Raw genomic sequence first — 17180 nt, forward strand, 5'->3', positions numbered from 1 at the left:
ATTCACTATGGTAAGATTTTTTGTTCTGATGATGCCTTACACCTGATCCCTTCGACACCTCGTGGTTGCATAGGCGCTCTTTTCTTATTGTTACAATTGTGCTATGATCTCTTTTTCCCTTTGTCTTTCCTGACTAGGTGGCGCTAAGCATAGGAAAATACTGATTTGAACACATATTTGTGATTATAGCGTCAAGAAAGTTAGAGGTGTTTTCCATGAGCAGTGCTTTGCTTTTTGCTCATGGTGGTTCAGAAGCTACCTCTTTGGAAGGTGCCTCCACTTGAAGGGCATGGATGTAGAGGAGGTTTTCTACTCCCCTAAAGAATGATGGTCTTAGAAAGCACCAGAGGCCGTTCTCCCCTGTCTTACAGGGTTTCTGAGTCTGAACCGACAATGACAGGGAGTTTGAGCTGTTGAGGGGTTTTTTTCTTATCCAGAAAGCTAGAGGGAGGGATGGCAAACAAAGACCAGAGGCCAGAGCCCAATCCTACAGGAGATTCTGTGAGCTGCCCACCCAAGACCCAGGGTCTGGCCTCATGGGATTTGAGACTCTTGTCACTGAGTGTCATCATGTACCATGTACCATGTGTGGATAGCCATGCTGCTTATCATGTCAAGACCATCAGCAAGTTTCTGAAGTTTAGTTTGCGTAATCCAAAACAACCCAACAGTAAGCCTTCAACTAGCAAGGGTCCTCTCTTTTCTTTTCATGAGCATTGCATTGTGAACATGTTAATCATTCTTGTTGACTTGAGCTATTTACAGGGGGAAATCCAAAAGCACAGTTCCTGAGTCTGAAGAATGAACCCTGCTGATCGTCATTGGCAGGCGTGGGGCCCTCAGTGCCTGCTGCAGGGAAGCAAAGCTGCTGTTATTGAATTAGCGGCGACATGCCAGATGGCGCTCAATTTTTATGCTAAGTGTCTGAAATCTATGAGACGTCCACATGGAGATGTTGAGTAGGAGGGAAGGGAGATTACCAGTTCTAAAGTGCCTCAATGGGGCCTTCTTAACTGAACATTCCAAGTCTACGACCATGTCTGGACAGCTGCCTACACCAGCACCATCATTTCCCGCTGAACAAGAACTTACCACTCTTGTCATCGTTTAAATTTGCATACCTACTGGATCTGCGTCTGAAACCTCTGTTCTACTCCAGAGGTTTTTCATTGTTCCTCTGTGGATAGCATTCCACTCGTGGCTAAGCTCCAGCATTCACTTGTCATATGAATTGTAAGATGGTTTTGTTCATTCTTTAAAATATTCCTGTTGGAATTCTACTTAGAATTTTATCACAAGTATGCAAACACACACATGCAAATATGGGGAGAATTCGCCTTTTTTTTTTTTAACAGATGGACCAGGAGGTTGTAAATCATGTTCTCTCCATCTTTGAGTATTTACACCCTACTCCTTTCTGAAAATTGTCTATGCATATTCTCAAATGGGTATGACTTCCTGACCTGACCCCTGGACCCCTGCTGTGTCCATCCACTCCAGCATGACCTGCCCCTTTTTCACTCTTAAAGTCCTTGTGTGCGTGGTAAACTAAGTAGTTGCTCTGGTTAGATCACACTTTTTGTTAACTTGCTATTCTGTCTTAGTGTTGTGCTTATCAATGCACCAAGTATATGGGAGTAATCACATTTTTATGCCAAGTTATGTTTTCCTGGATCATCTCCCCCCATTTGTCACCACTCAGCGTTGTCTCCCTGAAGCAGATTCCTTCTCAACACTCCAGAAGAGCCCAGAGCCTATTTACTACAGGATCAAAAGCTCCACAGGACCTCTCTGTCTCCCTACTCTGTCCTCTCTCACCGTTTGGAGTGTGGTAGACAAATCAACTGAACTTCAACAAATCTGAACTTCTGATTTTTTCTCAGTACCTACCCAGCTGATGTCTCCCCTTCTCACTGGGCCACAGGTCCTTGTTCAGTTGCTCAGGCCCACCCAGGCCTGTATGACCTTTGGCCTGGTGGAAGCCATAAGACTATGCCCTAAGTTAGGCTCTATGGCCTAACTCCCCTTCTTGCCTCATTCTGTATCCAGTCCAGAACCCAACCACTTCCCACACTTCCACTGCCAACGTCTGGCTCAGTTACCACCATCTCTTACGTATGTTGCAACAGGACTAGCAGGGCCACAAGATAGGGCCATCTACAGGGTAGATAAGCTCACATCCTTGCCAGTCCCACCTACCGCAGCCTTGGGCCTTGGGGGCCAGGATCTGCACAGTCTCTCAAGCCTGATAGTACCTTTTTTTCTTCTTACTGTGAATTAGGTGGAGGCCTACTGTTACCTTTTGTTTTCCGTGAGTTTTGTATCAGGAGCTTTGGTTCTCTATAGACTCTCTAAAACAATCGTGTGATCTGGATGAAGGTTAGAGAGCAGGTCACAGCTTTGCAGTCCACAGTGCAGACACAGTCTGATTCACCTCATTCATGGTGGTCTCCACAGGGCGACACACCCCCATGCATCCATCTCCTCCGGGTGCTCCTTTCTCTTTTTTTAACCCAACTTTTTATTGTTAATTCAGTGAAGGTTTATAGAGCAGATCATAGTATTAGATTCAACAGTTCACACAAATTCTGATTCAACTCATCCACTGTAACCCCTCAAGGTTCCGTCCCTTAGTCCATTTCCTCCTTGTGTTTCCTGTTCCCATTCCTCCTCCTTTCCTAACCCTCTGAACTCTGTCCCGGGGTAAACCCTGCCCTTTTGATCGTCAGTGGTCGAAGAAAAGTTCAGTTCCACACCTGAAGAGTTAACGGCCATAGTCTTATGAATCCCACCAATCTATAGCAAGCTGGTCAGCTGGGCCTGGACAGTTTATGGATTTTGTTCTGGATTTTTCTCCCTCTCTAACCAGGAGCTCCTAGTGTGCCTCTTTTCTGAGCAATTGTAATAGTAGTCGGGTACTATCTAGCCTCCTTTCATTTTCTGCCACCATTTCTTCCCTCCTAGCCCTTCTGAACTTTTTCCTTGAGCAAAAGCTGCCCCCTGACCTCAAATAGGTTAATTATTCCAAAATGTGCACTAGTGTTATCATTACCCTTATAGACCTGTTAATTTTCTGGCTGAGCCATGGTGGAGTTCAATTCCAGACCTGAAGGGTAACTAAGGGCCATGACCTTGGGGGCTCCTCCAGTCTCTGGTCAACCAGTGAGCCTGGTCTCTTTTATGCTTCTGAGTTTTGCTTCACCTTTATCTTCCTGTATGTAGACTTTTTATTGACGTAGAAGTCACATGAATTTTAACTACATGTGCATACCCCAGCATCAGCTCCCAAGTCAAGAGACAGACATCCCAGCACTGAGAAACCCCTCTGGGGTGACCCCCAATGCCTTTACCCTCCGTGGGCACCAGTGCCCATCTTCGGCAGTTATCTGTGCCCACCTGGCTGCTGTTGAGCTCTTTGTGGTGACTTGCCACGTCTTCCCTTCTTCACAGCATTGCACCGTGGAAGTTCAATGTGCCTGCAAGGCAGAGCCAGGTGCGCCCCAAACTCAGGTAACTCAGTCGATCAATTCAGAATGGATGAGGACCTTGGATTATATGGTGCCTATAAGTCAAAGGTGCTTTATTTTCATGTGCAGCCTGGCCTTACAGGACATACTAGACAGGAAAGCTGGGGGACCCTTCCTCCAGGACCTGAAGTTGGACATCCAATTCTAGGTGACAGTGAGGAGGCCAGTGAGGAAAACCCCCCACCTGGGCTGAGATGTTACTGAAGGCTCCTGGAGGGGACAGAATCAGCCAGATGGCCCTTAGGGAGCTAGGTGGGCAGGTGGTCCAGGGATTTTTCCAGGTCCTTATGTGGGTGCAGACTAGTCACCCTGAGGGCTTCAGAGCCCAGGGACGAGTACCTAGAGTCTTGTGCCTAGGCCAGGTGTTTGAATGTTTACCTGGGCACTTGTTAAATGTGCCCTTCCTAGCTCATGATCCTGGGTGTGGCACTGGCTGGGGCAGGGCTAGGAACCACAGATTTACTCAGTGCCTGGATGCAGCCCCAGACTGTGGTGTCAGGGTCTGTAGGGGCAGGGAGCCCAACAAGGGTAGAGCAGAGCTTCAAGGACCAGTGGGAAGCCCTCCTCAGCATATCCCTCAGCAATTTTGCTTGCCTGAAGGAACTTGGGACTTCTTAAGGCCTCTCAGGAAATGGGGGTCTGCCAGGGACAAGACTGGACCACTTATGTGTCCCTTCCTCTTCCTCAGCCCCACGTGGATTCCCATCTGTCCTCAGAGGCCCCAGGAGATCAGGCAATGGCAGCAGCTGGGCCCCTGCCAGTGGCAAGACCTCAGGTGAGCTTCCCCCAGGCCCCATACAGCCAGCAGGTTCCCCGCTCCACTCAGTCTGGGGGTGCCACAGCGGCCACGGCATCTCTGCCATGCCTTGCCCCTGTCAGACCTTCCCATCGCTCGGTTCACTCAGCAGTTGACCCCAGGTTTTCTCACAGGCCCTCCCCACCCATTTGCACTTGGTTCTGCCCTAGCACAGTGCCTGTCATTGCAGGCCGCAGTGACCTTCGAGGACGTGGCCGTGCTGCTTTCCCAGGAGGAGTGGGACCACCTGGGCCCTGCTCAGCGGGGGCTCTACCGAAATGTGATGATGGAGACATATGGGAATGTGGTCTCACTGGGTAAGGCCCACAGAGGCAGCGTGAGCCAGGCTTTCCATGAACCAAGCCTTATCTGGGGTGTGGGGCGTGTGGGCAGTGAGTGGGGCCTCCCCCAGGAAGGTGGGGCCCAAGAGTAGGCTGAATATCAACTCTGAGCTCCCAGTGTTTGTGCCCAGTGCCCTCCCACCTCAGCCATATGCAGGGTTTTTCTTATTCCTGTTCCCCATTGTGTCTCCACAAACAACATTGGGCATAGGGTGGGAGATAGCCATTAAACAGAAGGATTTCCTTTCTATGGGCAGGACTCCCAGGATCCAAGCCTGACGTGATCTCTCAGCTGGAGCGAGGGGAAGAGCCGTGGGTCCTGGATGGGAAGGAGGCTGAAAGGAGAGAGCATCTGAGGAATGGCTGCTCAGGTAAGTGAGTGAAGATAGCTGGACCACTCTCACTGAGGGCTGAGCAGTTCCAGCACAGCCATGGGGCTGAGTTCAGAGGATGCCCACCCCCTCACACTTGTGCCAGAGTACGATGAGGCCACATCGGTCTTCACCCGACAGAGGAGGATGCAGAGCAAGCGGGAGGAGGTGAGCCGGGTGGTGAATCATGGAATGACTGATAGAGCTGAGTATGCGAAGACAAGGATGGGCATGGAGGGTGGGGCAGAGGTATGATCCCATATCTGTGTAACTGTATTTGGGACCCCGTGTGTGCAATAAGGCAAACTAAATAGTAAACAAAAACCTACAGCTATAAGGGCTGAAGAGGAAAAAGGGTGGTTTGGTTTGGTTTTCATTCAGTTTGCATGGTTGTATACTTGGAAAACGCAAAAGAGTTTCCTAAAGCTTTTCAGAATTAGCAAGAGAGCTTAGTAATGTTGCTAGATACAAAAAAAAACGATTGTATTTCTATTCTTTAGGGAAAAAAGCAGAAGTAAAATTATTCAAAAAGATAACAACAGAAATATAAAAGATTCATGAGTTATTCTACCAAAAGAAGGTATTTGTGGAAACAAATATATATAAAAAAGATGGTGGCAAACATCAAAAGTCCAATCTTATAGAAAGTAGCATCTCAACCTGTCCGACCAGGATGTAGACCACCCTTGGGGGGTGGGGGGGACATGCATTGGCAATCCTGCAGTAGACTTGAGGTGCTTGTATGTAGCAGGTTTCCACTTGAAAGGCAGTGCTTTGTTTCTTAGTGACTGTATGGACTGGGGTACCCCTTATTACAGACAGCCTACCTCCCATTGGCCTATAAGATCAGATGTCCTAAGACATGCCAGGCCCAGGAGAATTAAATTTTCCAAAGGAAGTTAAAGAGGACATGGCATTACATTATAGAAATCTTACGCAGGCTCTTTATGCTGTTTTCTAACTGCAGCCAGGGTGGATAAGAAAACTCAGGGCCCATTTTACAGCCACCACCAAGCCCCAACCCAGCCTCCATGGTGAGTGGCTGTAGCCTTGCTTGGCTGAGCTATCTTAGACAACACCCTTCAAACCTGGTATATAAGTGCGAGTAGTATTTTTTCATGAGCATGATGGTGGGGCGATGGAGAGGAAGTTTTTACCCAGTAGCAGCAGCTGGTCTCTGCACAGGCCATGAAGGAAGGAACCGAGTGTGTGTGATGGTTAGAGATTGTCAACTAGACACTCCTGGGTAAGGGAAGGGACAGAGCTCAGCCTAACCACCGCATCACAACCTGCTGACACCTCCTTATGTAAGACTGAGACACAAAGCAGAGTCCTCGTTGGCCCGTTGCCTTCTGCTAGAGCTGAATCTTGCATCTGGTTCCTCAACCTCCTGTTGTGTCTCCTGTCAATCCCAGGAATCATCAGCGGACTACCAACAGTGCATGGCTTTGGGCTCTACATCCACCAGCCTGTGCCCCTTTCTGTCTCTGCTTCATCCTCGTGCTTCCTGTTGGTCAGCTTCCATGAGTCAGGAGAAGCCTGAGTGAACCAGAGTGGACTTATGTATTTCTACCACTGTGTGAGCCATCTCTTGATAGAAATCTCTCTGTGGACAACACATACAAGCGTCACTGGGTTTGCATCTCAAAGAACCCAACTGACATTTTGGGTACCAGAGGTCGTTCCAGAGAAACAAAACTGTCAAGATGAGTTTTCTGAATTGGCTCTCAGGTCTAATTAGGCCTAAAGGCACTGACAAGTCTGTTTCTGTAAGTATGGAGAAGTCTGTCACTACTAGTAAAGAGCACTGTTAGTCCATGTGTGAAGAGGCAAAGATAATATCCAAAATGGCACCATCAATAGATGAAGTGTTGGTGAGAAGTAAGGCTCTAAGTTGGTGGTTCTCAACTTTCCTAGTGCCGCAGCCCTTTAATATAGTTCCTTGTGTTGTGGTGACCCCCCAACCATAAAATTATTTTTGTTCCTACTTCATAACTGTAATTTTGCTACTGTTATGAATTGGGCGACCCCTGTGAAAGGGTCGTTCAACCCCCAAAGGGCTCTCGACCCACAGGTTGACAACGGCTGCTCTAGGTGATCTTATGTTTGATAGCTTTGCACAATTTTGTCAGGATGAGAAGTATGGGGAAGCTGATTGGTTGGTACTTCTTGTAATAGGCAAACTAGTAAAGGAAACGAATGAACTGAAGAACTTCAGAAGCCTGGTTCAAATGCCGTATAAATTACCTCAAAGCTTCACTTGTGCCACGAAAGAAAGCCTTATCTCTTTCAGTAACAGAAGCAATATTGCTGAAGTCCAAACCCAGAGTCTTATCATAAGAGTAGCTGAATTACAATGCCAGATTAATTCTCAATCTAGAAACGTGTATCATGTTAAAGTGAGAGCACTTACTTAAAGAAATGGGACCCTGAAACTTGGTTGGGGACATCGGAGCCAATGACCCAGAAGATGAAGACATTGAACCCCAAGATTTCATTGAAACACTCTAGTCATCAGCAACACCACCCCCACCTCCCATCTGAAATGATAAAACCACTCACAGTAAAACAACCATTCCTGCCACCCACACTGGAAGAGATTAGCCCAAAAGTGCATGCCAACAAAGCATCTGGGGGTGTGTCTGAAGCATTATCTAAGACATGTCTTACAAGGTACGTTCCCAGGAAACACCCTCCCCACCATTATTGCCCCTGGACCTCTAGACTTAAGTCACAGCAAGTCCCCTAAAGTGAAGTCCACCTGGTGACCCAGGAAGAACTATGCTATACTCTTGACACTGCTAGAGTTGGCTAATATTTACAGACAGAAATCTGGAGAACATGTGTGGGGACTGTTAAGGGTGTAGGATAATGGTGCTGGGAAAATCAGCTTGGACCAGTCTGAGTTTATGGACAGGGACCCACCAAGTATAGATTCTTCGTTCGGTGTTTCAGCAGAGATGTTAGAAGACGATCTGATTGTTTATTGGTTGGTTTGCTGAAGCATGGGTGATGAGGTGGCCTACAGTCTAGCAGAAGTACCCGACCGACCTTGATAGACCATAGAAGAAGGTTTCCAAAGGCTGAGGGAAATTGGCCTGTTAGAATGAATTTATCAGAATAGACCCCAAAAATGGAGTGCCCCCAAGGACACACCTTTGACTAAAACAATAAGAAACAAATTTGTGAAGGGAGCCCCAGCATCTTAGAAGACTCCTGGGATTGCTGTTTTATGTCAGTGGGAACTGCCCTAAGTGAATTAAGGCATTTGCCCTCAATGGGGCTGACTGGCCTCCTAGAGGAAGGGAGCAAATGGCAGCATTCCATTGACAGAGACCAGGGAAGTGTGGTTAGTGTAATGGACAGCATAGTCAAAGTAGAAATCAGAATAGCCTGATCATAGGGACCTATAGCATTGGCTACTTACACAAAGTATCTTTAGAAGTGAAACAGATGATAAGCCTACTGAATATTTACTTGACATGTACCAGCAGAAAAATTCTAGATCAGGTGAATGGTGGTCTAACTTAATTGCCAGAATAGTCATGCCCCTCAATCAGTTCCCATACTTGATCCAGTTAACAGACCCACGACCCCTTAAATGCGGGGAGGCCAGGCCCCTTTGAGGAAGAACCTCACACTATCACCAGAGGTTTGTACTGTTAGTCTTTTTCCTAGTCTTCCCTAAAGGTATCTGTGGCCTTTCATAAGAGTGACAGTTCATTGGAGAAAAGAAAATAAGCAGACTTTGGGGGGTTACTGGACACTAGCTGTGAATTGACATTAATCCCAGGTGACTCAAAACTGTTTTAAAGGCCCACCAGTTAGAATGGGAGGATATAAAGGTTAAGTTATTAATGGAGTCTTGGCTCAGGTCCATATCACGGTGGGTCCCTGAACCCATCCTCTAGTAATTTTCCCAGTTCCAGAATGCATTATTGGAGCACACATGCAAAACAACTGGCAGAACCCCCATATTAGATCCCTTAAGTGTAGAATAGGGCTATTGTGGTAGGTCAAGACAAGTGGAAGCCTCTGCTAGGAAAATAGTAAACCAAAAGCAATACCACATTCCTGAAGGGATTACTGAGATTAATGCCACCATCAAGGACTTGAAGGGTGCAGAGATGGCGATTCCTACCGGGTCCCCGTTTAACTCACTTGTTGGACTATCAAGAGATGGCTCACGCAATTGTAGAAATAGGTCAGTCCAGTCCGATTCAAGGCAGGCTTCTCCTGATTCATGGAAGCTGATGAACAGGAAGCAGGCTGATGAAGCAGAGACCGAAGGGGGCACAGGCTGGTGTATGTAGAAGTCCACAGTCATGGACGGAATCTACTGTTGGTAACCCAATAAAGGCTCCTGGGATCGGCAGGTGAAACAACAGGAGATGGAGGAATCCGAGGCAAGATCCCACTCCAGCCAAAAGCAAAGGGACAAAGAGAATTCTCTGCTCTTGATCTGATGTAAAAGGATCATGACACCAAGGAGGTAGTCTTTGGGCTTTGATGCAGTTGTAGATTGACTCCACCCCTACCCTTACCCAGGAGTGTCTAGTTGACCTAGTCCTTAACCATCCCAGTGTTTTAAACTAATAATGTGTGTATAGCCAGAGACCACCTGCCAGTAGCCTGGGATAGCACCTCCAGGGGCATCAGACTGAGCTCATACAGCATGCGACAGCATTTTAAAGCAAGGACCTGGTGCTGGTGGCTCCTCAGGTTAAAGAAGTTGCTTACCTACCAGATTCTTTAATTCTGTGAATTACATGTTGTAGTAGTAAATGAAAGTCTTTTTCCAGTCAAGAGAGGTATTTGTTTTGACTTCAACTCTCTTGTTTCTTTTCTCAGACAACTTCAACTGTGACCACATTACAGCTTGCACATGCCATGATAGTTCATCCTGCCCTATGGGTAAGCTTATATTTGATTTTCTTTTTACTGTAGTACAGTCCTGAGTGTGTTAATGGTCATGTTTCATTGGCATGTAAAGAGATTCCCCAGGGTGCTCTGAATTAAAGCATGTATAATAAGATGACCCAACTATACCTATAAGAAATGCATTTTGAACATGAAAACAGAAATAGATTGAAATTAAAATGATAAAAAAATATTTATATTAGCACTAACAGAATTTTATTAGAAGTAATGAAAGACTAAGATGTAGCTGACCCAAACTATGGTATTTTCAGTCTCATCATATGCATGTGGAAGTTGGATATTGAATAAGAAAGACCAACGAAGACTTGTTGCATTTGAGGTGTGGTGCTGGCTAGAAATGTTAAAACGTACCATGGACAGCCAAAAAAAACCCCAAAAAATCTGCCATAGAAAATACAGCTAGAATGCTGCGTAGAAACAAGGATGCAAGACTTCCTTTCATGTGCCTTGGACATATTATCAGGAGTGACTAGTTCCTGGCAAAGGATATCATGCTTGGTGCAGTAGAGAAACCATGAAACATAGGGTAGCTGACACAGTCACCACATCCATGGGCTCAAGCTTGGGGCAGGGCATGGTGTTTTGTGCTGCTGTACGCAGGATCACCATGAGCTGGAACCAGCTCCACAGTACCTAACAAGCATGAAAGGAAAGCCAGGGTTACTTTTTAGATCAGTTAAAGTGCTTTTCAAAGCAAAGACTATTACAAGTTTAGTTGTTAGTTTTTTTATTGAAAGTGTCTATAAGGACAAAGGGATCGGTCAGGAGAACATAACAATTCAAAACATTTAGGTTCATGAATATTAAAAAATGTGGAACTAGAAGAAATAAATACAAATCCACAATTATAGCTAGAGATTTCAATTCCAGCCTCTCAACAACTGACAGAACAGTAGGATGAGAAAAAACAAAGATGTATCATAAACTTGAACAATGCTGTCTACCAACCTGGCTTTTTTTTAATCAATTACAGTAAATTACATCCAACAATAGTAGAATATATACTCTTTTCTTGTCACTTTGAATGTTATTTTATTTTATTTTATTGGGGGCTCGTACAAGTCATCACAATCCATACACACATCCATTGTGTCAAGCACATTTGTACATTTGTTGCCATCATCTATCTCAAAACATTTTCTTTCTACTTGAGCCCTTGGTATCAGCTCCTCGTACCCCCCCCACCCCCGCCCTCCTTGCTCCCCTCCCTCATGAACCTTTGATAATTTATAAATTATTGTTATTTTGTCATGTCTTACACTGTCCGATGTCTCCCTTTACCCACTTTGCTGTTGTCTGTCCCCCACGGATGGGGGTTATATGTAAATCCTTGTGATCAGTTCCCCCTTTCTACCCCACCTTCCCTCCACCCTCCTAGTATCACCACTCTCACCACTGGTCCTGAGGGGCTCATCTGTCCTGGATTCCCTGTGTTTCCAGTTCATTATCTGTACCAGTGTACATCCTCTGGCCTAGCCAGATTTGTAAGGTAGAATTGGGATAATGATAGTGGAGGAGGAAGCATTAAAGAACTAGAGAACAGTTGTATGTTTCATCGTTGCTACACTGCACCGTGACTGGCTCGTCTCCTCCCTGCAACAATTCTGTAAGGGGATGACTTTGGACTTTTTTTATAATGAAAATAAAATGAGTCCATCTGCATTCTTTTTTTTTTTTTTTCCATCTGCATTCTTGTCAGCATAATTCTGGATTGTTCTGCAAACACTTCTTTTATAAAGTAAGATGAAATAAATACTTTTACAAAATAAGCACTTCACACTGTTTGAAGTACACACAACTTCATTTTTTGTTCCATGTAATTTACTTTCCATTGTGAAAAGTTATTTCTGAGGAATTGTAACTCCAGAGGACAACACAACAAAAGCATGCTAAATGATTTTTTTTTTTTTTAAATACTGATTCAAAGGCAGACTTGAAGAGAAGTATTTAGGAATAACAGAAGGCAAATGTAGCCTGTGAATGGGAGCTATTGTAATTTTCAACTAAAAAAGTAAAGTTAACCAAGCCCTGAGGATGATATTCCTGCTCAGAGCAGCCAGTGCACAGAGAGGACCCTAGGGCCAGACCCACTATGAGGCATGACATCCCTCACTGACCCATAGCACTATGGGGGACAACACTGGAGACATAGTGTGGGAATTGTCCCTGATCTGACCCCACCACACCTAGGCGAAACACTAAGAGCATGCAACGGAATAGGAAGGGAAGCAGAGCAACGAAGTCCCCAGGTAATACCAAAAATAGACTTTGGGGCCAGGGCATGGCACCCCAGCAGATTCCTAAAGGTCAACAAACAGTCCTTGAACTATTTATAGACTTTTTTTGTCATTGCTTTTTTTTGTTGTTGCTGTTTTGTTTTCTTTTGTTGCTTCATTTTGCTGTCTTGCTTTTGTGCATATTTTAATCTCTACAGGTCTAATTAGATAAGATAGGTGAGATAAACAATCTGGAGGAGAAAACAATGGGACTGACAGTTTGTGGGGACATGGGAGAGGGGGAGGTGGGGGAAAGGAAGTGGGTGTTAACAAACCCAGGAACAAGGGAATAACAAGTGATCTAAAATCGATGGCAAGGAGGGTGTAGGAGACCTGGTAGGGCTTGATCAAGGACAATGTAACCGAGAGGAAATACTGAAACCCAAATGAAGACTGAGCATGATGGTGGGACAAGAGGAAAGTTAAAGGAAATAGAGGAGAGAACTAGGAGTCAAAGGGCATTTATAGAGATCTAAATAAAGCCATGTACATATGTAAATATATTTATATATGAGGATGGGGAAATAGATCTATGTACCTATATTTATAAGTTTCGTATTAAGGTCGCAGATGGACATTGGGCCTCTACTTAAGTACTCCCTCAGCACAAGAACACTTTGTTCTATTACCCTGGCATTCCATTATGCTCATCTTCCCAACACGATCGATGAAGACAAAGCTGGTGCATAAGAAAATGTGGTGAAGAAAGCTGATGGTGCCCAGCTATCACAAGATATAGCATCTGGGGTCTTAAAGGCATGAAGATAAACCAGCGGCCATCTAGCTCAGAAGCAACAAAACCCACATGGAAGAAGCACACCAGCCTGTGTGATCACAAGGTGTCAAGAGGACCAGTTATGAGGCATCAAAGACCCAGAACAAAAAATCATTGTGAATGAGAAGGAGTGCGGAGTGGAGATCCAAAGCCCATCTGTAGGCAACTGGACATCCCCTTACAGAAGAGTCACAGGGAGGAGACGAGCCAGTCAGGGTGCAGTATAGCACCGATAAAATATATAACTTTCAAATATATATAAAACTTTCCTCTAGTTCTTAAAGGCTCCCTTCCCCCACTATCATGACCCTAATTTTACCTTACAAATCTGGCCAGACCAGAGGATGTACATGGGTGCAGATAAGAGATGGAAACACAGGGAATCCTCCTCAGGAACAATATTGAGAATAGCCATACAAGGAGGGGAAAGGGAAGATGGGGCAAGGGATATAGGAAGAACCGATCACAATGATCCACATATAACCCCATCCCAGGGGGACGGACAACAGAAAAGTGGGTGAAAGGAGACATTGGTCAGTGTAAAATATGAAAAAATAATAATTTATAAATTATCAAGGGTTCATGAGGGAGGGAGGGGAAAAAATGAGAAGCTGATACCAAGGGCTCAAGTAGAAAGAAAATGTTTTGAGAATGATGAGGGCAACAAATGTACAAATGTGCTTGACACAATGGTTGTATGTATAGATTGTGATAAGAGTTGTACGAGCCACCAATAAAGTGATATTATTTTAAAAGTTACGCTATACAACTATATTCAAGTACATAAGTTAAAATAATACTTTAAAACAACAAAAAAATAACTGAGCGGGGAAAGAAAAATGAAGTTAAAGATAATTTAATTTGGGACAATGGTCCTAGAAGCCGCTGTTATCTGAATTTCTTGGATCACCTAATTTCTTCCCTCCACCTATAATGTCTTCATTGAAACTTAATGAATATTTATCATTTTATAAAGATTCAAGAGATATTTATCATTCGGTTATGATTCAAAATTTCAATCCAGTAGCCATTCTGATCTTAACAAATGCCAGCCCCTTCACTTTGCCATCGTCAGGCCTCTTCACAGATTTCACTCCCAGCTCTCCAAAGCTTTCATGTGCCCAGGAGGGTCTGAATCGCCATTGTGGTAACTATGGGTCGCATCCTCTTTGATGCTCCTATTGTGAGTCAGCTCAAGTGTAGCCTTTCCAGAGAACACCCATGCCCACTTTTCATCGTTATCATTTTATCCTCATAAGACAGGAAATAGAGGGAAATCTAAGTTTTGGAGCAACATCAGTCCAAGAATTGTAGTATAAAAATCCAGCGCTGCAGTAGGTAATCCTTGGTGCTGGGGTCCCTGTGAGAGCAGCACTTGAGGGTGACGTCTTTGGTGAGGCTGCTAGACACCAGCTCTGCGTGTGCCTTGACTGCACTGCCGTATGTGTCCCAAGTCCCTGGAACCTCTTCACATGCACATGAAAACAGGAAGTATCATGGGCCATTAAAAAGAAAGATTTAAAAAGTCAAACCATACAAAGTATGTTCTCTGATCATATGGAATTAAATATAAAATAACATCATGATCTCTGGAGAATCCATAAATATTTGGACTTTAAAAAACTTACTTCTTATAAAACCCAGAATTGTGAAGGGGGGAAAACAGCATACTTCTGAATAACTCATGGGTCAAATAATAAATAAAAAAGAAAAATTAAATTTTAAATGAAATGAAAGTGAAAATGCAACATATCAAAATTTATATGTTATGTATCTAAAGCAGGATTTATAGTTTATTTAAAGCACTAAAACAACACTCTTCTGTCAGTTTCTCTTACTGTGGTGGCTTGTATATTGCTGCTGTGCTGAAAATTAGGCCACCAGCAGGGTCAATCATAGTAGAAAGCTTCCAGTGAAGCTTCTAGATCAGTGGTTCTCAAGCTTCCTAATGCTGCGACCCTTTCATACAGTTCTCATGTTGTGGTGACCCTTCAACCATAAAATTATTTTTGTTGCTACTTCATCATTGTCATTTTGCTGCTGTTATGAATCAGGTGACCCCTGTGAAAGGGTTTTCCAGCCCCCAAAGGGGTCGGGACCCACAGGCTGAGAACTGCTGTTCTAGACTAAGGCAGACTAGAAAGGAGGATCCGATGGACTACTGCTGAAAGACTAACCAGCGGCAACTGCATAAATAGCAGCAGAGCGCTGTCTGATGCACTGCTGGAAAAGTATCCCCTCAGGTAGAAGGCACTCAGAATACACATAAAGAGGACTTCTGCCATTTATTTATCCAATGCAATATGCCATTTGATGCTTTGACTGCTGCTTACGTGGTAGACCCAAGTAGAATGACAACTTCAATCTTTTCTTCACTTATCGTGATGTTGCTTGCTTGTCCAGTTGTGAGGATTTTTGTTTTCTTTATAAAGAGGTGTAATCTGCACTGAAGTCTCCGTGCAATGAAGATAATGTAATAGAATTTTGCAAGACCATCAATCTTTGCAAATACTAATTTTCAACAATATAAACTGCAACTGTACATGTAGCCCTCATCAGGTAAACTACACAAGAATCAAATTTACTATATCTGTGGAAAAAGGCAATGAGGAAGCTCAGTTATCAACATTCAGTACAAGACCAGAGAACAACTGCAGAATAGACCATCAGTGGCTCATATGCAAATTGAAGTTGCAGCTGAATAAAATTGAAACCAATCCACCACAACCAAAGTATGACCACCAGTATATCCCCCCTGAACTTAGAGACTTTCTCAAGAATAGGTTTTACACATTGGACACTAAAAACCAAGGCCAGGTGAGTTATGGAATGACATCAAGCACATCATACATGAAGAAAGAAAAGGCCACTGAAAAGGTCAGGAACGAAGGAAAAAAACAAACTGGATGTCATGTCAGAAGAAACTCTGAAAATGAAGCCCCTCAACAAGATGGATTGGCACAATCGCTGCAACACTGGACTCAAGTATGACAATGATTAATGAGGACTGGGTAGTGTATTCTGTTATGATGTCACTTCAAAAAATTCATGGAACTAATTAATTAAAAGACAATGGAACTACTTAAGGAACTTTTTTAAGCACCCCAGATCATGGGCTTGCTGAATCAGAACTGACTCCTTTTCATTTTCACTGACCCTCCACCAAGTATGTGCCCTTCAACAGGAACTAGCCCTCCTTCCAGGACTGGTCCTTCTTAACAGCAGAACCAAAGCGCCTGAGGCCCTTCTCGCTTCTGAAAAGCATTCTGGTTGTACTTCTTATGAAAAATATTTGTTGCTTTTTCTATCAGTTCATGGATTCAAGAGGCAACACCATAACCCAAAACAGTGACAAACTAAAAGCGTGAGGTCATTGATTTAACAAATACACCTACTCCCACTGAGTTGATTCCAACTCATAGTGACCCTGGAGACAGTTTCCAAGACTTTGTATATCTTTCCAAGATCAGACAGCTGCATCTTTCTTCCATCGAGTGGCTGGTAGTTTTGAATTTTGGACTTTGGGGTGAGCAGTCCGACACCTGAAAGGGCCACCCAGACTCTTTACCTTTCTTTCCTCTAATTTATGTGTTTTAGTGCTTTGTAGTGGTGGTCTTAGGTGTCAACAAGTTGGTTCCATAGAAACCCTGTGTGTGTGTGTAACAGTATAAAACACAGCCCGGTCCTGCACCCTCACAGTCATTGCTGTGTTTAAGCCCATTGTCGCAGCCTTTGGATCGGTCCCATCTCCTGGAGGGTCTTCCGCTTTTCACTGACCTTCTATGTTTTTAAAGGAAAAGAAGAGAAAATGAAACACGGAGTCAACAGGGGAAAAGGGGGAAGTACACGGGGATTCAAAAGCTTTATGGGGAAAATGGAATTAAAAGATCATGGAAGTTTTCTATGTACTCTTTGAAGACCACTCATATATGATCGTTATATCTCTGGTCAGATTGACCAAAGAAAGAAGATACAAATTACTCATATTAGGAATGAAGGAAGTGACATGAGTATAGATCCTAAAGAGTTATGAAAAATTTTGTTTTAAAAAATGTGATAACTTTTTTTTTTAAATACTTTTATTGGGGGCTCTTACATCTCTTATCACAATCCATACATTCACCCAGTGTGTCAAGCACCTTTGCACATTTGC

At 44.1% G+C, this 17180-nt stretch overlaps 1 protein-coding gene across 3 annotated transcripts in view; it reads left to right on the forward strand.

The window, feature by feature from the left end:
- The first annotated feature begins 22 nt into the window (after window positions 1–22).
- ZNF250 (zinc finger protein 250) overlaps window positions 23–17180 on the forward strand; it is a 36156-nt gene continuing 18998 nt past the window's right edge. Inside the window, exons 1-5 of one of the 3 annotated variants that reach the window (XM_030888025.2) lie at window positions 23–3510; window positions 4216–4302; window positions 4514–4640; window positions 4922–5035; window positions 9887–9949. In XM_030888025.2, the coding sequence (XP_030743885.2) occupies window positions 3247–3510; window positions 4216–4302; window positions 4514–4640; window positions 4922–5035; window positions 9887–9949 (655 nt within the window). In that variant the 5' untranslated portion in view covers window positions 23–3246. The remainder of the gene's footprint in view (window positions 3511–4215; window positions 4303–4513; window positions 4641–4921; window positions 5036–9886; window positions 9950–17180) is intronic. The other 2 variants (XM_045286915.1, XM_045286953.1) reach the window with 2 other exon arrangements.

This window comes from Echinops telfairi, unplaced genomic scaffold (assembly GCF_000313985.2).
Source record: "Echinops telfairi isolate 266 unplaced genomic scaffold, ASM31398v2 ScPeMD7_1;HRSCAF=3_0, whole genome shotgun sequence".
NCBI lineage: Eukaryota > Metazoa > Chordata > Mammalia > Afrosoricida > Tenrecidae > Echinops > Echinops telfairi.